The 25,114-nt window shown below is 41.5% G+C and overlaps 6 protein-coding genes and 1 non-coding gene across 17 annotated transcripts in view; 3 read left to right on the top strand and 4 right to left on the bottom strand.

Moving 5' to 3' along the window:
- camk1b (calcium/calmodulin-dependent protein kinase Ib) overlaps positions 1-423 on the bottom strand; it is a 30,865-nt gene extending 30,442 nt beyond the window's left edge. The window contains exon 1 of one of the 2 annotated variants that reach the window (XM_047026266.1): positions 317-423. The gene's annotated coding sequence lies outside the window, so the exon portion shown is untranslated. The remainder of the gene's footprint in view (positions 1-316) is intronic. The other variant, XM_047026265.1, reaches the window with a different exon arrangement.
- Positions 424-428: 5 nt separating this feature from the next.
- Positions 429-7,763, top strand: nek4 (NIMA-related kinase 4). Of its 4 annotated transcripts, none has more exons than XM_047026263.1 (17): positions 429-513; positions 1,622-1,991; positions 2,343-2,609; positions 2,719-2,916; positions 3,116-3,223; positions 3,419-3,573; positions 3,694-3,826; positions 3,947-4,627; positions 4,737-4,781; positions 4,925-5,068; positions 5,220-5,372; positions 5,447-5,513; positions 5,633-5,751; positions 6,183-6,271; positions 6,438-6,652; positions 6,769-6,899; positions 7,434-7,763. In XM_047026263.1, the coding sequence occupies exons 2-17, from the start codon at positions 1,905-1,907 to the stop codon at positions 7,530-7,532; spliced, it is 2,691 nt and encodes an 896-aa protein (XP_046882219.1). In that variant the 5' UTR covers positions 429-513; positions 1,622-1,904; the 3' UTR covers positions 7,533-7,763. The 4 variants fall into 4 exon arrangements, with proteins under 4 accessions (XP_046882219.1, XP_046882220.1, XP_046882218.1 ...); XM_047026264.1 differs by having other exon boundaries at positions 460-513; positions 1,919-1,991; XM_047026262.1 differs by lacking the exon at positions 429-513 and adding an exon at positions 1,422-1,460.
- A 147-nt stretch (positions 7,764-7,910) lies between these two features.
- spcs1 (signal peptidase complex subunit 1) lies at positions 7,911-9,213 on the bottom strand. The gene is made up of 4 exons (XM_047026268.1): positions 9,070-9,213; positions 8,549-8,608; positions 8,380-8,466; positions 7,911-8,193 (listed from the first exon to the last, which is right to left on the bottom strand). Exons 1-4 carry the CDS (start codon positions 9,103-9,105, stop codon positions 8,068-8,070), a joined length of 309 nt encoding a protein of 102 aa, XP_046882224.1. The 5' UTR covers positions 9,106-9,213; the 3' UTR covers positions 7,911-8,067.
- Positions 9,214-9,413: 200 nt separating this feature from the next.
- Positions 9,414-12,716, top strand: glt8d1 (glycosyltransferase 8 domain containing 1). Its single transcript, XM_047026267.1, has 10 exons — positions 9,414-9,487; positions 9,689-9,735; positions 9,891-9,989; positions 10,352-10,568; positions 10,659-10,776; positions 11,057-11,141; positions 11,302-11,414; positions 11,543-11,709; positions 11,951-12,063; positions 12,145-12,716. Exons 2-10 carry the CDS (start codon positions 9,720-9,722, stop codon positions 12,318-12,320), a joined length of 1,104 nt encoding a protein of 367 aa, XP_046882223.1. The 5' UTR covers positions 9,414-9,487; positions 9,689-9,719; the 3' UTR covers positions 12,321-12,716.
- Positions 12,717-12,799: 83 nt separating this feature from the next.
- Positions 12,800-17,753, bottom strand: gnl3 (guanine nucleotide binding protein-like 3 (nucleolar)). The gene is made up of 15 exons (XM_047025933.1): positions 17,650-17,753; positions 17,356-17,414; positions 16,957-17,097; positions 16,709-16,822; positions 16,549-16,626; positions 16,273-16,408; positions 16,058-16,161; positions 15,646-15,796; positions 15,384-15,471; positions 14,942-15,119; positions 14,662-14,804; positions 14,302-14,438; positions 14,013-14,170; positions 13,183-13,246; positions 12,800-13,097 (listed from the first exon to the last, which is right to left on the bottom strand). Exons 1-15 carry the CDS (start codon positions 17,660-17,662, stop codon positions 12,997-12,999), a joined length of 1,665 nt encoding a protein of 554 aa, XP_046881889.1. The 5' UTR covers positions 17,663-17,753; the 3' UTR covers positions 12,800-12,996.
- LOC124472031 lies at positions 13,876-13,949 on the bottom strand. Its single transcript, XR_006956611.1, has one exon. It is a non-coding gene; the product is annotated as a small nucleolar RNA SNORD19 (small nucleolar RNA).
- A 1,492-nt stretch (positions 17,754-19,245) lies between the features above and the next one.
- LOC124471448 (ras association domain-containing protein 1-like) lies at positions 19,246-24,753 on the top strand. 7 transcript variants are annotated; one of them, XM_047025936.1, is made up of 8 exons: positions 19,246-19,362; positions 19,884-19,947; positions 20,301-20,806; positions 21,408-21,532; positions 23,226-23,330; positions 23,555-23,843; positions 24,007-24,122; positions 24,205-24,753. In XM_047025936.1, exons 3-8 carry the CDS (start codon positions 20,467-20,469, stop codon positions 24,352-24,354), a joined length of 1,125 nt encoding a protein of 374 aa, XP_046881892.1. In that variant the 5' UTR covers positions 19,246-19,362; positions 19,884-19,947; positions 20,301-20,466; the 3' UTR covers positions 24,355-24,753. The 7 variants fall into 7 exon arrangements, with proteins under 7 accessions (XP_046881892.1, XP_046881890.1, XP_046881895.1 ...); XM_047025935.1 differs by lacking the exon at positions 19,246-19,362 and adding an exon at positions 19,438-19,695; XM_047025937.1 differs by lacking the exon at positions 19,246-19,362 and adding an exon at positions 19,495-19,511.
- Positions 24,754-25,114: the final 361 nt, after the last annotated feature.

The raw sequence follows: 25,114 nt of genomic DNA, 5'->3' as shown, positions 1-25,114 counted from the left end.
TCTTTGACATTCGTTGATCAGACAGCCAAATATTATGAGTGATAGAGAAAGAGCCATCTGAGTTTGTGTAGTAAAGCCGGATATTTGCTGTTTATTTTGTTTTGACACAGTTTTGCAGATTCAGTTGGCACACAAAAGTTATTCTCGTGTCTAACGTGCCAGTGCATTTCCTCTGGCAAGCAGAACTATTTGGCTTGACCACATATGGATGTTCAATTTATTTTTTCAGCCGTGAAACATCCGAAACTGAACTGATAGATCATAACACATTTTAGCGTATAAATTGTCGGCTAACCCAGAGAAAGATTATGCTCACCTGCAAATTTTACTGTTGTTCAAAGGTCGGCCAAGAGTGCTCCTTGTTCCAGTCTGTCTTCACAATCGAACTCCTAGCGCTTGAGGAAAACTGGACTCGACAATACTAGCGCTCCCCTGACGTCAGGGCCAAGGGGTGGAGACGAGGGGCAAGGCTTGTTCTGTTCAACCAATCACCACGGTGTTTTTGGCAAGCAGGTAAGAAGTTTCGTTTTGTTGAGGCGGGTGCTCCTTATTCAGTAAGCTCGTTTATGTCAAAAAGCGATAGGTAGGCTACAAACTTGAATATTGGCCTAGGAATTGTAAATGGTTCAATGGATTCCCCACGTAAAAATAATTACGTCACAAATTACATCTATCACAGATTGAGAAACAGTGAGATACTAATATAACATAACTGGACCAGTTCGCTGAAATAACGTTCTTCATAACACCCAGTAGTATTTTGATCTTGGTTTGCATTTTGAATTGTAGATGCTTTGTGCTCCATCTAGTGGCAAGTAGTTATCCCTATAGCGAAGTGACGCAAAGGATTGCGTTAACCCGCCTCTATGAGGGGTAGTTGAGGAAATATTCAGACTGTCCTTACACGAAGACATATAACACATACACATTCATACTTCTGAAAACTCACATCCACATATGTGAAATGCTCGCATCGACACATAAGAAACACATTCACATGTGAAATATTCACACACGCATCCATAGTGTACTGAAAACTTACATATACAGCGAGGTGAAGTTATTTTCATATTCGAAATTCAACATGTGTCTCACATTCGGCAAACACTAGTTTGCAGCATGGCGTTAGGAACAGTGGATAAACTACCCATACCATTTTGGAAAAGGATGACCTTTATAATGTGTTTATGAATATAAAGCCTCAAACGGACCAGAGTGGCCTATTCTAAAAATGTCTGGTATACTTCCACAGCCTTTACTTTTTCAATTATATTATTATATTATTATAATTATAAAAATAGAAAATCGCTAAAATCTCTGTCAGATGGGTGAGTAGTTAGGGAATCGGGATATTAATCAGAAGGTTGCCAGTTGAATTCCTGGCCGTGCAAAATGACGTCGTGTCCTTGGGCAAGGCACTTCATCCTACTTGCCTCGGGGGAAATGTCCCTGTACCTTCTGTAAGTCTCTCTGGATAACAGTGTCTGCTAAATGTAAATGTAATCTATGGAAACAGTTAATCCTCGCTAATCTTAATAACTTTTTGAAAATGTATCCTGGATGTTGCCATCTGAATTATTTTGGATTTTTTTTCTTCATCAATGCCCTTTGTTTACCCTAGGTGGGGCTGTGTCTTAATTGTGGACTTTTGTGGTGCGCGTCCCTCCAACCAACGTGGACCATGATGTGCTTGTTGCTTAGAGACGAAAAGCTAGCTAGCAGGACTGATGATGATTTCCTGTGTTTTGAAAAATCGTCTTGTTGGCTCAGTCTAGTCTAGTCGAGCACTATTTCTCATTTCGAAAAATGATTACTATCTAACGTATGGGATGCCAACGTTTCGTTATTTGAGCCAAGCAGCTAACCAATTCCACAATATTTTGTTGTGCCATGATTTATGAGTGATGAATAATTACAGTTTTCTCAGAGTTGTTGGAAAGGGGAGTTACGGGGAGGTGAATCTGGTGAAACACAAAACAGACCGAAAACAAGTAAGTTATGTCCATCCACTAGTGCAAGCTTGCATACAAAATATACTGTAAAAGCGGTATTAATTCAGTTGTATTTGAAGAAAACCTGAATATATCTCTCTTGAAAGACAACAATTACGTTATTTTAGCTAGTTAGCTGACCGTCTCTATGTCCTGACTCAAGAGAGCTTTGCTGATGCTGTTACTGTAACAAGCTAGCTAGACACACTCCAGAGTACTAACGCTAGGTGGTTGTCGTCTAGACAGAATGTTTGCCACAATGCGTCTAGACAGAATGTTCGTAACTTTAGGTAACTAGTGTAGGTGGATACTGATGGGAGGTAACCGCACATATTCACGATGTATTCACAGTATGTCATAAAGAAGCTGAACTTGACCACGTCGTCTAAACGTGAAAGACGCTCTGCGGAGCAAGAGGCGCAGCTCCTTTCGCAGCTTCGACATCCCAATATCGTGACATACAGGGAGTCGTGGGAGGGAGAAGATTGCCAACTCTACATTGTCATGGGTTTCTGCGAGGGAGGCGACCTATATCATAGACTGAAGCAGCAAAAGGGTGAACTCCTTCCTGAGAGACAAGTTGTGGAATGGTTTGTCCAGATAGCAATGGCCCTCCAGGTAGGTTATACAAGGCATATACCTGTACAACAAAATCCCTGTAATTGTAATCCCGTGGACCCTTGAAGTAAAAGTTTGAGTTATGATATGTTCATCTATCCCTTTCTAGTACCTACATGAAAAGTGTATTCTGCACCGTGACTTGAAAACCCAGAATATCTTCTTGACCAAAACCAACATCATCAAAGTGGGGGACCTTGGAATTGCCCGGGTTCTAGAAAACCAGAATGATATGGCAAGCACTCTCATAGGAACACCATATTATATGAGCCCTGAACTTTTCTCTAACAAACCTTACAATCACAAGGTAATGCCTAATTCTTTGAAACGTGTTAATTGTTTATGTTGCCACAATTGTTGACTATTAGGAGAATAAAAACCCTAACCTTGCTCTTGTCCTAAAGTATACAGTGAAGTCAGTGTGCATTCCTGTTTTGCTTACTTAACTGGGATTCTATTGGATGCATCGATTATTTACTGCTATCTGAATCCTTTTTGATTCCCAGTCTGATGTGTGGGCACTTGGTTGCTGTGTGTATGAGATGTCCACTCTGAAACATGCCTTCAACGCTAAGGACATGAACTCCCTGGTGTATCGAATTGTAGAGGGAAAGGTCAGTGTTTGAAATACTTGACAACACAACTAATGGGTTAAGTCGTAGATTCCTTTTTGTGCAAAACGGAAAATAATCGTCCGGTCTTTGTTTCTGTATATGCAATTTCAAAGTTAACTGATAAAAAAATTGACGATCGTTAATACCGGTAATAGCTTTGTGATCCATGCTACCTAATCTTCCGCTTGTGTTCAGTTGCCTCAGATGCCCAGTAAGTATGACCACCAGCTGGGGGAGCTGATCAAGAGCATGCTGTGTAGGAGGCCAGATGATAGACCGGACGTTAAACTCATCCTACGACAGCCCTACATCAAACACCAGATTGCCATGTTCCTAGCTGCCACCAAAGAGTAAGTGCTTTGGCTCTCTCTCTCTTTCAATTCTTCCCCCTTAATGTTGCTTGAACTTTTTATACAATGGCGTTAAATACTGAATTAAACTGTGGATTCAACTTTTGCCCTTCTCCCCAGAAAAACTGCTAAGTCGAAAAAGAAAGTGGCGGTTGGCAGTAACAGGGCCAGCAGTACAGCGTGTGCAGTGTCATCTCAGCCTAAGTGCCCCCAACACATCCCCCAAGCAGAGCCCAACATCAAAGGGGCACAGGTAAACGTCAAAAATTCAAACTCTAGACGCTTAACAAATACCATAGGGATCACAAATATATTGCATCATTTTTTCAAGGTCTGTATGAAAAGTCACCACGTTTCTATTCTTAATACACAGCAAGCGGAGTCTCAGTCACAGGAACACAAAGCTCGCAGCAGAGCCCTGGAACCCTGCCTGCCCCAGACGCCTCTACCACAGGAACCCCCGCCACCTGACAACCTCAACATCAGCAGTGCGTCCCTGGCAACACTGAGTAACATTGACATTGATATCCATCCACTGCGACCGGAGGAGAGACCGGCCCTGGGAGACATGCCCCAGACCGCCGCGTCAAAGGCCCATCACGATCCACCCCTCCTCAGACCCGCAGGAGGAAGGAGGAGCGGGGAGAAACTGAACACCCCCGTGCCTCCGCCCCGAAAGTTCCTATCAGGTGTCAGAAATGGGAGAGGAGAAGGGAAGAAGCTGTCCAACGGACCGACCATGCAATGTGTTCATGGAGCCCCACAAGCGGCCCCAAAGCTCCGAGCCACGGAGGACGAGAGGAGTCGAACTGTTGATCTGGAGGATAAGGACGATACCATGGAGCTACTTAAGGATGTGGCTATTGAGAGTCCAGCTCCCGAACTGAAAGCAGTGATGTCTTATGTTTTGAACAGTTTGCCCACGTGTAAAGGGCCTGGAAATGTCCATGTGGAATCCATTGAGCAAACAGTAGCAGTGAATGCAGATAGTAAAGATGACACTACACATCTGCTTAAAGCTGTTCCAGCACCAAACCATTTATCAGATGTCAGAGTAAGTACACATCGTGTTGTATAGTGATAACTCAGAGGTGCATTCAGGTATACCTTTGCTGTTGTTTTTGTTATCTTAGCATGAATTGTATCTCTTGCTGTGTTTGTAGGAGAGCCTTGAATCCACAGAAAAGCTGTTAGAATCCCAGCCTCTGGTAGGATGACTTTCTAAGTTCCTCTGTAGTAGTATCTTACAGTATTGTAATTCAGCAGACAGTTGGATGAACTGTTGATTTCAGATTAAAGGAATAGACAGTAGAGGCTGTTATCCTTTAATCACAGTTGACCTTTTTTCTAGGTACCTGATCATGTAGAACCCTTGTCACCGGTTCCAGAGCAGGATCCGGCTGCGATGTTCCCTCACTCCTCTCCTTTGGGACCTTGGGTTTCCCGGGCGCGCAGACAGAAGGACAGGAGTGGAACTTCTGGTGACGAGGACAAAGTAGCTGGCACTTAATGTTCTTCTCTCTATAAAGATCTTCACAGTTTTAGAATGCTGACTTTCGTTCTTTAACCGCGGTACTCATCCGTAACATTGGACTAAACAGTCTATCACAAGCAGTTAGCTAAACTCTGAGTGTGTTCTGCCTCAGACAGTGTCAGCTCAGAGACCCCTGCCTCCGCCTCCGGTCAGCGTGTTAGAGGGGAGGAGGAGGAGCAGGGATTATGCTGAGAAAAACTGCTCCGCACCCTCAGCCCCCACCTCGGGGAGCACCGCCAAGGAAAAGCATACCCCACTACCTCAGGTGAGCTCAATGCTGCCACGTGAGACTTAGCTGCCGAACATGGACCACTGTTGTAATGTACTCCTTGGTTTCAGGAACGCCCCATGTCTGCCAGAGAGAGGAGAAGATTAAGGCAGTCGCAAGAAAACCTCAGCCAACCAGGTTAACTGCTCCGCTCTCAGCTTTTTAAATATCAACAGGCCTGAATACAACAAACACTCGGTTATGCAATAGCAATGCATCAATCTCTCTTTTGTCATTCAACCTGTTCTCTTCCATAGCTGTCCATGCAGTAAGAAGGGCTTCTTATGACGTAGCCTCATCTAACAGTAAGCAGCCAGAGAGTCGGAATGTCCCTGTCACAGGCTGTGTGTCTGACCTCACCAGGGAAAACATCAAGGTAGGGGGTCAGGTGACTGAGCGGTTAGGGAGTTGGGCTATTAATCCGAAGGTTGTTGGTTCGATTCCCGGCCATGCCAAATGACGTTGTGTCCTTGGGCAGGGCACTTCACTCTACTTGCCTCGGGGAGAATGTCCCTGTACTTACTGTAAGTCGCTCTGGATAAGAGCGTCTGCTAAATGACTAAATGTAAATGTAAGGTAACAACAAAATCTATATGTGACTCATCTACATGTGACCGTCGATGCAATAAGTGCCTCAGACATGTTTGGCTTCCTCAACCCCTCAGCAGCAAAGCCTTTTCACACGGAGCATGTACCATTGCACATGACCCTATACGGTCTGACACTTTATGTCCAAAAGGAACGGGGAACCCATTTTTACTGTGATAAATGTATGGTGTATGTAAGGTGTGGTATATTGTGCTGCAGGCAGACAGGTTGCGTCGACCGTCAGATGAGGATGAATGCAGTTCATCCACAAGCTCCACTGATCGCTCTGAAGGAGACTGCAAAGAAGGGTAAGAACGCAGACAAAACCCTACTAAACTAGCTCTTGTGAAGCCATAATATAAGTGTGGGCTGCAGTCAATACAATAGGCATCAGAATGGCTACCCAAATAGTTTTGGACATTTAGGTTTGTAAATATCCACCTGAACTACTGTGAATATATTTTCTCGTCACAGAAAGAGCGAATCCAATGATATGCAGGATCTGGTTCAGATGATGACGCAGACATTACGAATGGATGTCAGAGAGGCGGTTTGCGAACCCGACGGTTGTAGCATTGGCTCTCGTGCTCTGCCTGAATTCAGACTGAACAGGAGGTACAGAGACACCCTGCTGCTTCATGGGAAAGCCAGAGAGGAGCAAGATTTCCCCTTCAGCGAAATACCAACTGGTCAGTCTGTCACTCGCATACTGTACACACCTGGAATCCATGTTGGACAGGAAACACAGCTACACACTCAAAGTGAAATACTTCCTAAGACACTGCGTTTTACCTTTGTTACTAAGACACGACAGGGCCAGCAAAGATCCGGAGGGCCATCGAGAAGCTACGGACAGACGTAGTGAAGGGACTAGGGGTGAAACTACTGGATGTCGTCTTGGACATCATGGACGAGGAAGACGAGGACAAACGCAAGGTCAGAGTTCTAAACGTCTTCAGATTTAACGCTTGCTTACACAATAAAACACATATTGTTATTGCTTTCCAAAATGTGTGGTCAGAAAGTCACCCTTTGTTTAACCACCCTATATACTATTTACACCTCACATACAAATGGTAACCAGACTGATAGGATGCCTGGATGCTAATGAATTACACTAATTCAGCATTCGCCTGTAAGAGAAAGGCTTGACTGATCTGCAAAGCTAAACAGAATCATAATGGTTTACTATACACAGTATGAATTATATGGCATTCATGTTGCTACAGAAATATGATCTCACACTAAATTGAAGTAAACGCTTCTGGGGTATACAATAATGGTAGAGAGTCCGGGGAGTCGGCCTAGTAATCAGAAGGTTGCCGGATCGATTCCCCGCCATGCCACATGATGTTGTGTCCTTGGGCAAGGCACTTCACCCTACTTGCCTCGGGGGGAATGCCCCTGTACTTGCTGTAAGTCTGCTAAATGACTAAATGTAAATGTAATGGTGTTATTGTCTCTTTACAGCTACGTCTCCAGGAGGAAATGGGGGAAGAGAAATACCAATCCTATGCTGTGATGGTGCGGCAGCTGAAGTTCTTTGAGGATGTTGCCTTTAAGGGCTAGGTGGTTTAGCCTTTAGAAACATGCATTACATGAATCATGTTATGTTTGTATAGACAATCTATGCCATTTCAATATTCAGTTCAACATTATTGTAGACATTTTTTACACATGAACTTTACATACTATTATGCAATAAATGTGAATTCCGTTACTGTTACATGTGTAGTTACAATATTTAACATTTAATGAAATCTGAACTAATGGTAGAATTAGACTCAAATCCTCAAACAGGACACCAGTGATAATTCAACTCTCAAATATGCAATGTATTGTAGTTGACATTTTAAAGTAAAAAGATTTTATTAAATGCTTTATAATAAAACGTTGCTGAAGAACTTTAAAACAATTGCTGTGATCTCATGAAGGTATGAGGCTCAACAAAGTACCAGAATATGTTTATTGGACATTCAAACTCATCATAAATCTGAACAAAAACTGTAAAAAAAAGTGATCCTTTCAAATTCTTTAAACTATTTTATTTCACCGGCGTTAATTTCCCATTTCAACAGGACAGTTGGGTCCACACAGCCAAGAGCTACTTGTGCTTCTTCTTCTTCAGATTCTCTTGAGGTTTCTCCCTCGTCTCTGCCGTGGTTTCGGGTAGGGCTGGCTGCCAAGAGAGAGGGTTTTTTCGGTACATTGGCCATGGTGGCAGAGTCAGCTGTAACGGTGGAAGATAAAGGAGGGGAATTAATATGTGGTTTCAAGTCATCACCATTAAAATAAATGCTTTTCTAGGCAATATTATTCTGATTTCGACAATCGATCTCAGATTGGTCTCTGACTGACGAACGGAGGCAAAGTCGTGTTGTGTAGAACATTCACTTAAAAGTGGGTTGAAACTCACCGCACAGGACACAGCAAATCCTCCCAAGACTATGTACACTGTCCATCCAAACTGTTCAATGATGAGGCCATAAATAAATCCAATGACCTGCAATGCAACATCATGAGTCAGTGGAAATTCTAAAGCACCTAATAAATTGAACATGCATCTTCAAATGTTGTCTAGTTACCGCTGAGACAAGTATAATTCCTTGGAAAATCTGCTCTGCCAGTTTCTGGCCTTTATAATCCTGTGAGTTTAAAACGAGAAAAGGCATTATTGCAACAATAGGGCAAACATTCGGCATTATTGAGATATAGTTTGAATGCCAAAGAATGCAAAAACATCAGGAGGAAGCAAGCTAATAATGACAGTCTTTGGCATTCGTAGCAGCAGCAGCATCGTTTTAAGATTGTTCTACAAGAATGATGGACTCCACAGTGCATTGGGCTCTGGTGAAGTAACACACAACCTCTGTTTCGGGTACTTTTGTCAAAATACACTGACTATGGAATGGAATTTTAAAGTTGGCCGGATTCAGGTCCGCACCTACGAGTCAGTACAACCAAGTGCTACTACTGTGCTAGCACATATGGATAGCCAGACTACATAGGCTAGTTAGCTAAAAGATACCTAGCATATTTCTTCGTCTGAATATGTTTTAAAACAGTATCAACAAAGAACGGCAGCCAACTTATATTTGATTCTTACCATATGGGTTGGAATGGAGTTGAACATTGAAAGCATCTTTCTTTATTGAATAAACAGATGGTAGAAACTGGTCTGAATTTTGGCAAATAAACTCAGCTTCCGTTGACAAAATCTACGTATAGTCTGTGAGGACCTCTTCCTAGTCATTCAATCTCGTTACTACGGCACAACAGATGCGCAGTTTAACCCCTACTTTTATTCCCTTTCTTTTTCGGAAACGTCCAATATATTGTAACAATTGATTCTAATGCCTAGAATTTGTAGAAAACTTTGAGGAGAATAGTATTTTTTTTTCTTTCGATTTTTTCTTGAATACAGGCACATTCAAAGACATTCTGAGGGCCATTTGAGGTAACGGGACATTCGACTTGTTGATGTTGAGCTGGCATTCAGGCTTTGATGTAGAGTAGTTTGGAGGGTGGGTTTGCCGTGCAATTGATCTCACGGGAAATGTGTTATTGAAACACTATATGTATCTCTTTTAAAAATGTAGATGCATAACTATTCCAGTTTAAGACTTGCAGTGTGATTGACGCGCAATATTCTGGCCTCGAATCTTACCACGTTTTCTTACTATCTGATCAAATTGGTAATTGTTACTTTTCTTTCTTTTTATCAGCTTGGTAAGGAGAGCTCATGAGGTCATTAACATGACACTGCGGAGAGGTAAGTACATCGCTGCATGCGTTTTAATAAAGGAATTTATGAATTACTGCCGTGCGTGCAACGATTAACGAATATCCGCTAGTTGTAGAGGCGTCTGCAACACAGCTGTGATCGCTGATGTTTTTAATCCTTTTCTTTGTGAATTTATTTTTCAGTGAACGTGGCCCTTCTTGTGCTCTTAGCAGTCGCCTTCCTGATCATCGTGCAAAGAAATCTTCTACATCTCAATGACTTTTTGAGGAGAGAGAATCCAGGTATAGCCTAGCCTGCTAACATATAAATATTTTTAGATTTATAGAATATTTTGGTACCCCACGATTCGATTCTTGGGGTCACTAATTGATTAAAAATCAATTCACAATTTTTTATCCCCCCCCCCCCCCCCAATGTTATATATATATATACATATATATATATATATATTTCGTGATTTTTGATTTTTTCCCCCACACCTAATGTAGGCCTATACATTTTTAGGACTTTTCTTTTGGTTGAGAGTTAAAGACAACAATAGGCCTAGTAGTAAGATAATGTAGACTTGGACCAAAGTATATTGGACTGTTCACTCCTCCCCAAACGTGTTGATGCTTGATGCTTAACGTTTCCTTGTTGACAGATGCAGTCCCCGGTGTAGTTCTCCCTTTTGAGGCTGAGTTCTCCCCAAATCTCAGGCCAGATCCTGTCCGAGCTGGGGAAGAGATCCCAGTGGTCATCACTGCAGCTCAAGAGAGAGTGGGTGCTGCTGTGGCAGCCATGAATAGCATCTACCAGAACACCATGTCAAATGTTGTTTTCTACATTGTGACTATGAACGACACAGTGGATCACCTAAAGTATGATTCCGATTTTCATTTAGTTTTTGAACATGAACAGTTCAGCAGATAACATAACTTTATGATTCCACTTTTTTACCCCATTATCAGGCTGTGGCTGAGCAAGACCTCGCTAAACAGTGCCAAACATAAGATTATTGTATTCGATGCCTATATTCATGCTTTGAAGATTCCCGAAGTTCCTGAGAGAATGAAATCTCTAAAACCGGTCAGTGATTCCCACGTCCCCAGTCTCTTAAATCCCTTATCATAAGTATTCTTTTAAAAACAATTTTGCTTATTTTTTGGTTGTTCACAATGTGTGCTTCTTGTTTTGGCTACCCGCAATGCTTTGGGGCTATATTGTTGTTATTATCAGTGACCTATGCACCTTGTAAAGCTCTCTCTTGGAAGTCGCTTTGGATAAAAGCGTCTGCTAAATGAATAAATGTAAATGTAATGTAAATGATAATCATAATTGGTTGGCATCCGCTTTGTTGTTTTTTTAGTTGACGTTCTCCCGATTTTACATGCCTACGTTGGCACCTGACGCAGAAAAAGCCATTTATTTGGATGACGATGTTATTGTACAAGGTAGGTATTCTAATAATGTATTGCATTTGTTTTCACAACATTAAGTTCCGGTACCATTTCACAAATGATAGTGATTGCTAGTAAGAACATGTTTTGATTTTCTATTCCGGGACATGCGGAGGAATGGATGTTCAGTATTGTTCTGGGGTGTATTTTCCAGGGGATATCAAAGAATTGTTCGACATGAACCTGAAGTCAGGCCATGCAGCTGCCTTCTCAGACGATTGTGATTCTGCATCCTCCAAGGGCATCATCAGAGGGGCTGGAAATCAGGTATGCACAGGTGCTTTTAACAAGCACACGTCATATAAAAATGTTGGTTATGTCAGTATCAAACACATGACGTGTGGTATATTTTCTTTGTACTAGGGCAGTGTCTAAAATAATTGTATTTCCCTTAGATTAATTACCTCGGCTTTCTGGATTTCAAGAAGGATTCCATTAAAAAGCTGGCAATGAGAGCCAATACTTGTTCCTTCAACCCCGGAGTAATCTTAGCTAACCTGACTGAATGGAAGCACCAAAACATCACCAGTCAGCTGGAACACTGGATGGAGCTCAATGCACAGTAAGTCACAGAGGTTGTAACAAGGTTATAATGAAGCGAGAAATGTTATGGGGAATGTTGGGAATGAGGAAGTCTGCTGGCCAGATTGCCTGAGACAATCGCTCTGTATGCATAATCTTATTTTAGTATGAAAAGATAAACAGGGAATTACACTATACTCCAACCCTTTAGAAAGAATCACTATGGTGGTTTATTTAGAGCCAGCTATGTAATCAGTGTATTTTCTATTGCCTCCTACCAGTGAGGATCTGTACAGTAAGACCCTGGCAGACAGTATCACCACCCCACCTCTACTCATCGTCTTCTACAAACACTACTCCCCCATCGACCCCATGTGGCACGTCAGGCATCTTGGTAAGCAGTGTCTAAGCTTATGAAACACCTGTTGTAATGTACAATGTGCATGTGTTATACAACTTTGTATTCTACTTACAGGAGCGACTGGTGCTGGAAACCGCTATTCCTCCCAGTTTGTTAAAGCAGCCAAGCTCCTTCATTGGAACGGACATTATAAACCCTGGGGCAGGACATCCTCGTTTTCCGACATATGGAACAAGTGGTATATTCCAGATCCTACCGGGAAATTTCACCCAATCAGGAAACATGAGTAGACTGGAGCAAGTATCTCCGCAGTAAAGTTGTCCATCCCAGCAGGTTCCCAGCAAGCCACCTCTCAGGAACTGAACCTGTTTTTTTTGCCTTCCTAAAGAACACCTTAAATTCTACGTCTGCCTGTTCTTACTCAACTTGATGTAGAGGTTCACTATACCTTTCCAGTTGCACAATGGTAGTGTCAGTGTACTCACATCATTACCTCCATTTTGAGTATTTTACTACAAACCACTACTTGATCTGGTATAAGCTTATTTTGCATGTCATGGGTCAATTTTCAACCTTTACAGTTAAGTTAACAGTTTTACCTGCCTGTTTTGTAAGATGCAAATGCTGATGTAAATATTTGTACGGTGTCCTTTGCACAAGACTAAATAAAACCATTTGCAATTTTCTGCTGCCTCAATTGTGTATTTTACACTTCATTTCTGTAGTTTAGATTATCCATATAAATGTATTAAATTACCACTGTAATAAATCATTGTAAGACAGGATATTTATTTGTGTGTTCAGACTATATACAACAATCCATATGAACAAAATACCTCTATACTACTAAAAGTATAGAAGTACTTCACTAGTAAATTGGTGGGTAAACAGGTTTTACATTAAGGTCGTTTACCAGTAATGAAACATGGGGAAAGACTTGACATCACAAACACAAAACATAAATGTTCAATTAAAATCAGTGTTGAAGTCATATGCGTCATTCGTCTTTACAGAGGTGGGGTCTATGGTGACCGGAGCCAACAGGAACTTCACCGTCACTGGTTTTTCTGCAGAGAGGATCAACATGGTGTAAGCTTTTTAACACTCATTTTGATCCAGTACATAGTGGCTTACGTCTGTACGGAAACTTACTAGTCGCTGGCTCTTCTTTCTGTGACGTCTCAATTTCTCCCATCTCCTCAGGTTTATCTTCGGGCTGTAATTACAGGTTATGATCAAATGATGTTCCCTCAATATAACTCAGTGTTTCCCACACATAGACTAATTTGTGGCGGTGCGCCACAGAATCAACACCGGCCGCCACACATTGCGTTTCGTAAAACATTTTTTTTATCGCTATTTAGGTAAAAACACGCAGCGTATTCGTTCAGCTGCATTTCCTTTCCCTGCTCTCCCTCCGTCTCTTTCACGCACGCGTCTTTCTCACATACACACACAGTCACTACGTCAGCACACGTTAGCAACAATGCATACGCCGTTCTAGTGAGACCGACAGCTACATCAGAGAGCCTTCAGCATTAGTGCCGTAGCTAAAGGTCTAGGAAAGTTGAGGCTACTTTTCGCTAGGTACCGACGGACACGTCTTAATCGAAGGTTCCCCTTCGTTCTTTTGGTGAGAAGTTTCAAGAGCTAGCTACTTACCCGGCGTCATGGAGCCGACCAGTTAAATAGTTATTTAGCACCCTGTATGCAGCGTCACTACCTGCATATGCAGAAATTATTTGTTTGTTGTTGTTGATTTAGTGAATTATTTCGACCCCCCCCCCCCGCCACATATAGTTTTCTAATCTGTGGGAAACACTGTAACTCATGTTGTCAATCTGGTACAGCATTTGGATCAGAGTTGGATTAGAAGTCTTCAAAAGTTCTCAGTGCTTTACTTGTTATCCTCATTTCCATGCTAGTAAACATCTGCAGTATCATACTGACATCCTGTCATTAGAAACGTATCATTTAGCTACCAATTTATTGTCACATCCTTCTTCCATGTCCACTACATCCTCCTCAGGTTTCCCAGCTGCTGGTCTTTCCTCAGGGATGTCCGTCTCAGTCAGGATACCTGCAGTGGGGCCTTTGCAGGTGAAAACAATGCTGCTTGCCTGGTTAGGGAACTTCACACCTGGCACAGGAGAGAAAGTCTGTCACTACACTTGAGCATAATTGACTGACTCGTCCACTTGTTAGATTTGAGAGTAAATTTGATTGAGTAAAATTGACTACGTCAGGTTTCAAAGAAGCAAACAATCATACTTCTCATAGTCTCCTCGTTGCCCTTCCTCAGCATGTTAAGGTCCCAACCCTTCTGCATCTCAGTCACTATGGCATCAGTGAGGTAAGGGGGGAGGATGGCCTTGTCATTGGCTTTGCTGTGGTAGCTCAGCTTTGCTCTATGAACACAGATGAGGGCAATGAAAGTTACGGATAGGGGTCATGTACTGCACTCTTTTACAGGGCCAACGTGTTAAGCTTCTTTAGGAATTTGTCACAGCATTTGGATCAGAGTTGGATTAGAAGTCTTCACTTTAAACTCGAGACTTGCGTTACTGTCCTCATTTCCAAGCTGACAAATGGATCGACGTGTTCAAGGCAGATCTCCGAGACCGCACTCACCCCGTCCAATCACTCAGGAAGGTCACAGCAGCCTCCTGTGTGTTTGGAACACCGCCCTTCTGCAGATAACCACGTTTCTTGGCAAAGAGAGTTAAAAACTCCAAAGAGTTTCTGAAGTCTGGGACGTTGTACTGGAGCATAATCTGAAAGACATATCAAAAGAGGTTGAATGAATGTGCTAAAGAGACAAACCATGTAGTAAACTGCAGAGCAGCAGGCAGTATGAAGATCTACCTGCTCATGTTCAAGCTGACAGTTTACACACAGGGAACCATCTCACCTGCTCTTTGTTGCATTGTTTTAACAAGGTCCTGACAGCTTCCAGGATATCCTCCTCCTTCTCCTCCACCTGGAGGCTTCTCAATGCCATGGATGCAGGCGGGTTGGAAGGAGACGCCACTATCCCCGGGCTGTCAACCATCTTTATGTTTTTGGCTATGTGCACCTCTTGCATACTCCTGTCGAGAAACGATGTGTAAAAATATTCTTTATAAGGTAAAACAGGTTTCAGACAGAAATTCCAACATTAGATAATAAAGCTCAGTGTTGGATTGAAATGAAACTCCACGGTCTTGTCAGATCATCAACTTCATCATGATTGCTTTGTCTCTTTTTTGCACAATAAGGAACATGATACAAGCACATAAATGCTCTTAGTACCAAAATAAGAACATATGATAGCAGCATGACCAGTCAACCACACAAATTAAAGTTGAACTCACTTTGTGATTCCTCTCTCGAATCCTACGTTACAAGCCCGCATTCCTTTCAGGCTGTTAATAAGACTGCTTTTTCCAACATTGGGGAATCCTGCAGAAGCAAAGCACACAAATGGGATAAATTTAAAAAAAAAAGAGTCAAATCTTGATATTAATTACATTTTCACACAGACAAACATGTTCATGAGGAGCATACAGCACAGATCATTGGCTGTGGGTTGAAAGCGGATCATTTCGATCAGTTGGACTGAACACAAACCCTTACCAACTACGCCTACTTTCAGCGTGCTTTCATTCTCTCTGCCTCTTGCGTGTTCCCCTAGCAACTGGAGAAGACAGCTGCCGCCGAAACAAGCCACTCCCTTAGTGTGGTCCACGACTCCGTTTGCTGTTGCCATTCGGCTCTTCTTCTCTTGCTGAGAACACACAAGGGGTGGGGGGAAAATAGATTCATACTTGAATTGCGCTTGTCTGCTAGCGATTCGGATTGATTCACAAATGTGAATCGATTGGGATTATTTTTTTATCTCGGAAAAATCGTTAGTCGATTGTTAATCAAATCGTGACCCCAAGATTCGATTCGAGACATGCATCTCTATAAATACATTGTAGTATACAACTACAGCAGACAGTAAATATAGATTTACCAAGGACATTTACACACCTGATGTACTTACCACTGTTTTGTCCCGAAGCAGTGTGGATGCCTTGAATACTACAGTAGGAAACTCAAGCTGTAGACACTGCAGCCACTTCTGAACATTTTCTTTAGGTACAAGATCTGAGGATTGGGAATTTGTGTCACTTTACACCACGATGTCCTAACAAACCTACCTGGCAAAAATCAAGTGAAGCTTTATGGATTTATGAAATACAAGCTTGTGTTATTTACCTATTTTATTTAACAGGAACATAAGTTTCTTGTTTCCTTCCCTTTTAAGCACGGCCTCCTCAAGTTGAGGGCAACGGCAACCCAGGGGATCTCTGGCATCCAAGATTTCAATGATGACATCAGACGCATCAATTACCTGGAGAAAGCAACACACATTTCATAATAAGGTTTGTGTGATAAATTCATACACAGCAAGTTAGTTTTTATTTTAACATGGCAGGTTTTCACAAGGTCAATAGTAAATCTGAATGCCATACGTGTCGGAGGCTTCCTTACCTTATTCAATTCTGAACGCAGATACTTCTTTGTGGGTGTGACAAAACCCTTATCAGCCAGCTTTTTTTCAATCTTTTCCTGAATAGAGTAAATACATCAAATTGGCATTGGGCTACGAGAATATGTTGAATTACATTAGTAAATAACTGTACATCTTTACCTTCCGCGCTCTTTTGACTTTGTCAGCATCACCAACACTAGTCTCTCTTTCCTTCTTTCTCTTTTTAGCTCGTTCTTGTTTGACAACTTTCTTTTTTTCCTTTTCTGCTTCAAGCTGTTACAGGAAAGACACAGGACAATTAGTTTGTGTAGTCACAATGCAGACAACACATAAGAGAAAATATTATGGTCTGGTAAAACGTGTTGGATGCGTTCTGTTCCAGAACTAAGATATTAAGTTGACTTCACCTTTAACCTTCTCAGTTCTGCCTCTCTCAGAACTTCCTCTTTGAATGGGGCGATGTTGGGGACTCCTGGATCCTTCTTCACTCGATTGCTCACGCCTTTCTTTTTAGCATCTTTTTTCAGTTTTCTGTTATGCTCCCGAACCTAAATGGAACGAGTGGGCAAATTTCACTTTACCATAAAAAAGTTATTTCAGCTACCTTCAAGCATGTATTAGAGTAGTAGCGTAGCCTATTAAATATCTTGAAGTGATGAGTTTTCTGTACAAACGCCAGAATTTGATGCACCGGTTTAATCTCCGGTGGTTCTTTAGGCTGTACTGTACTGGCTGTGCGATGCAGCATGCTCAATGTGCTAGCTACGCAAAAAGTGATAAATGTTTAAAAAAAGTTACGGGCTTACCTTTTTCTGTATTTTGTAACGTTTGGAGCAAGAAACACGTTTGCTTGCTCTCTTTAACTCTGAAAAACATGAAATGTCAAATTAAGAACGCAGCAAAGCAATACTTAAGAGATACGTGGTAGGTCACTCTGTCAAAGCAGCCACATTTTGTTTGCTAACCTAGATACATATTAAAGACAAAATAATAATTTTGCTCTTGATACCCAGTCATAAATACTATTATTGTTATAGTATATAAACTGAGGTACCAATGCGACACGAAAAAGCACCAAACGAATTATCTGAACAACTTACTTGGACGTTTCATGTTGCTGTTTGGACTCGCTGGGCTAGCTGAGCTGAAGTTGATTTGCACGTGGAATCATGCAGGAAGTGAACGCACAGCCTCTTCTTCACGTTATTCAATTTCCGTCATTCAACGTGTCTACGACTATGGGAGCTCAGTTATTCCAACAGCGCCCCTGCGGTGAGAGTCTGATACTACACCTCATCGTCGTCCCCTCCTATTTCTGGAACCCGCATAGAAATATTGAATCAATGGAATTAAATAGCATCTACAAAATCACGCCACCCCAAACAATAAATACCACAGGTGACATTTTACCCTGTGTTTTACAAAATCATACTTTAGAGTCAGTAAAGAGGGAGCAGGCTAGGATGATTAACAGTGGAATGTTTCAAATTATTCTCAGAAGAATACACACAGCATTCTGCACAGAGGGACGCTCTGTGTGCAGAGTGCATGTTGTAATTGCACTTCCTTAGCGTTGTTATGATGTCTCGTTCATTGCTTACTGCCTGGAACACCACCCATTCCAAAGCCAACAAGTAAAACAACACAATGTTCTTCTTTTCGTTTGTCATTGTGCTCCAATTCCTTCAAAACAATCGTGTCGTGTGACTCGTGCCTATGGCCACATTCTTCATTGTTTATGACCTCCTTCTACACATGTAAAAATTATTAGGCATGAAGGCTTACTAGTTTTGCTTAATATCTGGGATCTAATTAGAGATTATTTTGCATCGTCGAAAAAAAATCGTCTTGACTCAAGAAACTTCATTTAGGCTCAGTGCCACATGTCCAGACGTTTAGAGCATCTCCCTCTCCCTCTCCCCTCTCTCTCTCTCTCTCTCTCTCTCTCTCTCTCTCTCTCTCTCTCTCTCTCTCTCTCTCTCTCTCTCTCTCTCCTTCCCCTGATAGCTTTATGACGAGATTTCCGCTTTACTATGTCGACAAAGTTTGTATATAGAAGGCAGACAAGATGAAGTTTTGAAAATGAAATCAAAACTGAAAGATAAAGTAAATAAATTGAATAGATACAAAAAACAACAGTATGAAAAAGGACGAGGCAAGGTGGGTCACCACATACCTCAAAAACTGGAATTAAAAGCAGTTTAAGTTATATTATTTTATAGGCAGCTTGGAAATATGGATGTATCAGAGAAACATTCCACTTTCAATTGTGAAATGGAAAATCCTCGGGATTGGACAATTAGAACTCGGCAATATTGCCACTGGCCAGGCCATATGGTAGGCTATTTATCAAATATTCTATTAATGTTGTATGAACAGAACAAATAAATTAACCAAATCACACAACTGGCAATACACAATCAAGACTTTAATTTCGACGAATAGATTCAAATGTCTGAGTATTTGACACTAAACAAGCTAAAACTGCCACATTGCCTCACGCTGGAGAATTGGTGATTTCTGGAACAGGCAGTCAGATCTTTAACAAATAATTTTTGAATAATACATTGTCAATTATGTTGGGCATGGTGCGTATGATAGGAGATGAAGTCGTCTACTGGATCTTCGTGAAATAGAACAGTTTAAATACGGGATTAGGGCAGTAATCCGATGGTTACAAATGTGCATGCGCAAAAACGAAGCGCATGAGTGTTTTGCCATTTGCTGAGGGTAATAAACGAATTGATGAAGGTTCACTGTCCAGATATTGCATCCAACGCTTAACAACCATGAGGAGCTAAGCACCATCAGAGGTAAAGTGCGATCGATATCTTTCAAGATCAATGTAAATGTTATTACAACTCTCGCTATTACAACTCTCGCCATGACCGTGATTGTTATGACACCGGCCATACTTGGATGTTCAAACACCGGTAAAACAAGAGCAACGACTAATCTTATGGTGACGTTTTTATGATATGAATTATTATTTAGAAATTCAAGCCTTGTTTGTAAACTTTTGGTGTATAGGCCTATAGGTATATAATTACGCACGTCGATGATCTACTCAAAACAAAAGCGCAAGTATTTAAATAGGCTCTGGGAGTTTCGTATACTGGATTGCAAACTGTGACCCAATTTGAGAGGTATGCGCTCATTAAGATTCAAGTCATTTAATGGGGTTTCGAAGAGGGGCAAAGAAAGTTTAGGAACCTAACAGAAAATGTGTATAGATTATTTCTGAAACAGAACCCCTTTTAAAACGGTTATTTCAAAACAAACACATCAAAAAAAACACAACGAAACACACTAGTACTGTTTGTTCTTAATTCAGGTGAAAGTTAAGGGACGTAAAGGAAAAATAACAAGGCCACAACAAGACAAGTGTGACATATACGGTAAATTCCTTTTACAGAATGATTGTGTCTGGATTCATAACGCAAAAGCAATGGATAAGCTTTAGCTTGTTCGGGATTAAACTAGTCATCTTGCCCCACATTTTAATATAATCTTATGAATTCTGGCTTCGACTAACAAACATTAATCTCTTGTTTTTCAAATTCGATATTTCAATGACAGGACGTTACAGTGTTGAATTCAAATATATAATTAGGTTATTATCAATTTGTTAATAATGGTGCGGATTAAGTTTAGTAACAAAGTATTGTTCATAAGTGAAAGTGATTTATAGACACTTGATACCTTATGATCTCTTGTGGGTGGTGCCTGACGACTGTGACTCCTTTTACAGCACTTCACCTAAAAGTGGGCATGGACTGAATCAAGACTCATAGGGTGCAACTGACGTCATCTCATCTGAGTGTATGAAGACACTAGGATGTGGACATGTGCTCATACATCGCCAGTCGGTGCCATAGTACTACGTGTAACTTTAAAGTTAGGCAGTGAGTGGTCAAATGCCAACCAGTCTCTGTTCTGGGAACAGGATGTCGAAGTGCGAGCTGATTGAGCTGAAGGACCTTAGCCTAAATGACCGTATTGAGCTTGCAGCTCCTTCCACCCGGCCTCCAGCAGCACCTCTAACCCCACGGCAAGTAAGAGCTCCAGAGAGGCCCAGACCATCCCAGGCCGTCCGGCTGGTGGGAGACAGTGTCAGAGTTGAAGGTGCAACATGGTCTATAGGGGAGTCTGGGAAGGGACATGATTTCCAGCCTTGCAGCCACACCCAACTCACCTGGTGTGACTTATGTGGAGACTTTATCTGGGGTCTTTACAAACAGAGTTTACGCTGTGACAGTAAGTTATATTCTTCTGATGTCGCTTTCCAAGATTTTCAACTAATTGTGTGTGTGTGTGTTGAGCTGTTTCAAATGAAATGTCCTTTGAGGGTATTTTGTGTGAAGCAAACTTGTGTGCAGTATAGCTATGATAGGGAAGCTAAATACGTTTGCTGTCAGCCAATCAGGATGAACTTGTCACAGATAATGACCCTATCAGCAGGAAGCTTCATGTTTTTAAAGCACCCAACTAGGTCATGGGAACACATATCTGGAGAATTTCCATGGAAAACCTGTTTTTGACTAAATACCATTAGGGTGCCTGTCCAGAAACTGAAAGAACAGAGATACAGAAATATACTCAACCTTGTGTCCAATTTATTCAAAGCTGCGTCTGTTTAAGGATTAAGAGTTGATCCTCCACATGGGTTCAGAATCATAGCACAAACTGAACAGCAGAGGGCACTGCTTACCTTGTCGGCCCTGAACCCTCTAGGAATGCTGCGAGAACTACATTTTCATTGCCAATGAGAAAGCTTTTTTTTCTTCTTCTTGGAATTAACAAATGAGTGTACCGTCATCAATTCGGTGTTTATGTTCTATTTTTCTCTCTACTGAAGACTGCAGATATACCTGTCACTATCGCTGTCTGCCACTAATCCAGTTAGACTGCAGCACAGAGAGTTGGATCTTGACTGACCAAACAGACGTTTCTGAAGACACAATAGAGACTGATACTAATGTGGTAAGATGTATAAAACAAGACTGTGCAGCAACAGTCTGACTGACTGTCTTTTTCTCTAACTGTGTGTGTGCGTGTGTGTGCACGTTTGTGTGTGAGTGCAGTTCCTGCTCTGGAAGGCTGAGAGGGGGGTGGGGTTATGGAGATGGGCACTAACAATCTAATCACTCCTGGAGACCAGCCTCTATGTGCCATATGCTCAAAACTGATTTTATTGGCCTTTCTCTAGCAGCTGTCTGTCATGCAGAAGGGTCACCACATTTAGGATGACTGGGGGTGGGACAGGTCATCTGGTATCCTGACCAACAAAATATCAAAGACAATCTATATCCATATCATGCATACCTCATGAAAGGATAAAGACAATGCTGACATGAATTATCATTGTGTATTGTATTTGTTATCCCTTATAAGGATTCTATAGGTCATTTAATATAATTGTTTTAAACAGTAGCCTGGCAGTAGGCCCAATCAAAGGGTTTTGCAGGGCCGAAGTTGGCTGGGGTCTGCTTTCTCTCCTCTAGTTGGACAGATGAGTTGACCTGGACATTGCAAAAGAAAACAACAGGGTCTTGCAGTCATGGTACGGGCCCTTGGGGAGAGAATAGGGCTGTAAATGTTGATTCTGATAGGTTCTTCAGTCTTTTATGGCCTGGGAGGGGCACAAAGGCCTACGTTGATTCACATGAAGTTGCACTGCAGCAAGAACAGAATTGACCATTTTGAAATGGACAGGGAAGGAGGTGAAAACGTAGCCTAGGTAGATTCATCACAAGGGGGTTTGCCTGTTTCTCCTCTAAACATGTCTTTTGAGATGACCTGGGGTAGCTCTACTAGTAGCGGATACAGTAGCCAGGAGTCAGAAGACTCGGACTCTGAGCTGGAGCAGTTTTTCACTGCACGCACTTCCTTTTTTTTTAAAGCAAAAAGAAACACGGTGAGACTAAGGATTTTACACCATCATTCATCTGGATCATTTTCTTCTGATTTATAATATAAGCTCATTATAGAAGATGAAGATCTATAATGTCGCAAGGGCAGCATGCTTTTATTGCATGTTGTGTTTTTTTCTTAGATTATTTTAAGACCTTTTGAGGTTACTGAATTATTTGGTGTTTATATATTTTCTTTTATGTGCTGAATAAAAAAGGCCTATATTCTAATTTGGCTGTAAAAGTGACTGTATACCATCACAGCTCCCAATTATGTGACTAAATGTAATTAATAATGGGTAACATAGGACTATTACACCCCCTGTATAGGCTTGTGTTTATTTTGAGCATGATGAGATCTTGGTATGATCCGGCCAAAGAGTCTCTGCCAAATATATCATTATGAAGTATTCATCTGCATCTGATAATACTAAAAAAGCTTCAGAGTGATTGAAACACCCACAGCTTTTTGAAATATTTGTAGGTTACAAAGTATTTGATGCTGTGTGTTGGTTGTGCTGTCGTGTGTGTGAGAGAGATAGAGAAAGAGAGGGGGAGAGAGAAAATAGCATGTTTTTTAAAGATTTAGCAATATAAAATAGCTACTTTATAGTTTGGTTGCATAAAGTAAAGTCCTGATGAATTTACAATTTAACATGGTTTTTGAAAATGTCTCAACTTAGCTCTAAGAATTAATAACTAAGTTGCAAGTGAGTTGCTTGGGGTATTGTACTATTTCAATGACACCTTATCTCTTTCTTTAGGATGAACAAATTGACTGGGGGAAACAAGAGTTGACTGTCAGTGCTATTCAGCAAAAAGTGAAGGAATACAATGCTCAGATCAACAGCAATCTCAACATGGTGCTTGTGAGTAAATATCTATGTTCAGTATCTTTTTAACCAGCTTCTCCATCCTCCATCCCAACATCTCCCATGCTAACACACACACAATGTTTTCAATGGAATAGTTACATGCAAATGGATACTTATCCCTAAACACACCTTAATCTCAGTTTATTGGAGTTTCAGTTCCGATGACATCATTATTCATATCATGTATACATCCACGCTGTGCATCTTCTCTCTTTCAGGACAGAGACGGAACATACACCGGCTTCATTAAGGTGCAGTTTAAACTGGCCCGGCCTGTGTCCATCCCACCTCCTCAGAAACCCAGCGTAACACATGAGGGAGGACCACAGGAGGACGACACGAAGCGGAGGACTTCTTTTTACCTCCCTAGAGATACGGCCAAGCATCTGCACATAAGCTCCCATACACGAGCACGAGAGGTCATAGAAGCATTGCTTAAAAAGTTCACTGTGGTAGATAACCCAGCCAAGTTTGCACTGTTTGAGCGCAGTGAGCGGCAGAATCAGGGTAAGGCCACCTCCACAAAGTGCTCTGTAGCCTAATGCAAGTAAAGCAGATGCAGAGCAAAATTATGACAAATCATTTAAACTATTTTCTGGGTATTTTGATTCGCAACAACTATCCTTTTTTCAATCTTCACTTTTCTCTTTAATTCCCCTCTACTTCCCAGTATACCTGCGTAAGCTACCTGATGAAGAGTGTCCACTACATCTGCGTCTCTGTGCTGGACCCAGTGAGAAAGTCCTCAGTCTGGTGCTGAAAGAAAACGAGACCGGAGAGGTCAATGTAAGGGTTCCAACATCGAAAGGACAACAGAAAAGGCTCAAATAATGCTTTACCCTGAAATAATAATTGTTCTCTCCCACAGTGGGATGCATTCAGCCTTCCAGAACTGTGCAATTTCCTTCGGATCCTTCAGCGTGAGGAAGAGGAGCATGTACGACAGATTATAAAGCGCTATGCGGTTGCCAGGGATAAAATGAAGACAGCCATGGCCAGTCTCACTACCCCTGGTTAACTTGTGTGGCACAGTGAAAACGTAGAAGGATGAACTTTTGACTAGAGGCATGTCCTGTGCCCTCATAATGCTCTTCTGAATTCTGATAAATGTTAACAACTGTCACTTCGGCAGACGTAGCATAACCCCTTGAAACAGGGACATGGACATGTTGAAAGTGGAGTACACGGGGTAAATGTATTTAAACAGCGTTATGTGAATGGCCATTGCAATAAACAACGGCCATTCTAGAGAAGAGAGAAGAAGAGAGTCATAGACACTGCGGAACTGGAAACAGATTTTTCACTGGGAATATTTGCTGCTGGATAGGTTTTGGGGAGAAGATTTGGCGATCTATCTAAAAATTCGACTGTGTCAATTTACTATGATTATGTTATTAATAAAGGGATATGGTAACTACTTAGCTGTGTTTTTCATGTCAACCTTCCTGACTTGTTGGGTCCGTGTATCTTGTGGCCATTGGTTTTTCTATTTTGCAACCCGTGTTGACAAACGCAAAATAGGGCCGTAATATCGTTTTGTCATTTTAGTAACTCAAACACACATTTAAGTATTACGGCATGTTTTTGGTTGTTTTGTTTTTTTGGGAATAATGAAATAACAATATAACACAAATGGTATAACGAGCCATTAATCGTTGTTTTGATTATTCCATATCCTTTATGCTAATATCTGCAAAACATGAATAATAGCCTCGTAATATCGTTTTGTCCATTTTGGATGTCAGAACCAGATTATGGGTAAAGGCTTGGTTTCCGTT

The sequence above is a fragment of the Hypomesus transpacificus genome, chromosome 9 (assembly GCF_021917145.1).
Source record: "Hypomesus transpacificus isolate Combined female chromosome 9, fHypTra1, whole genome shotgun sequence".
In the NCBI taxonomy this organism is placed as follows: Eukaryota; Metazoa; Chordata; class Actinopteri; order Osmeriformes; family Osmeridae; genus Hypomesus; species Hypomesus transpacificus.
Note: the sequence above shows the minus strand (reverse complement) of the source record. Positions and strands in the feature narration are given on the sequence as shown.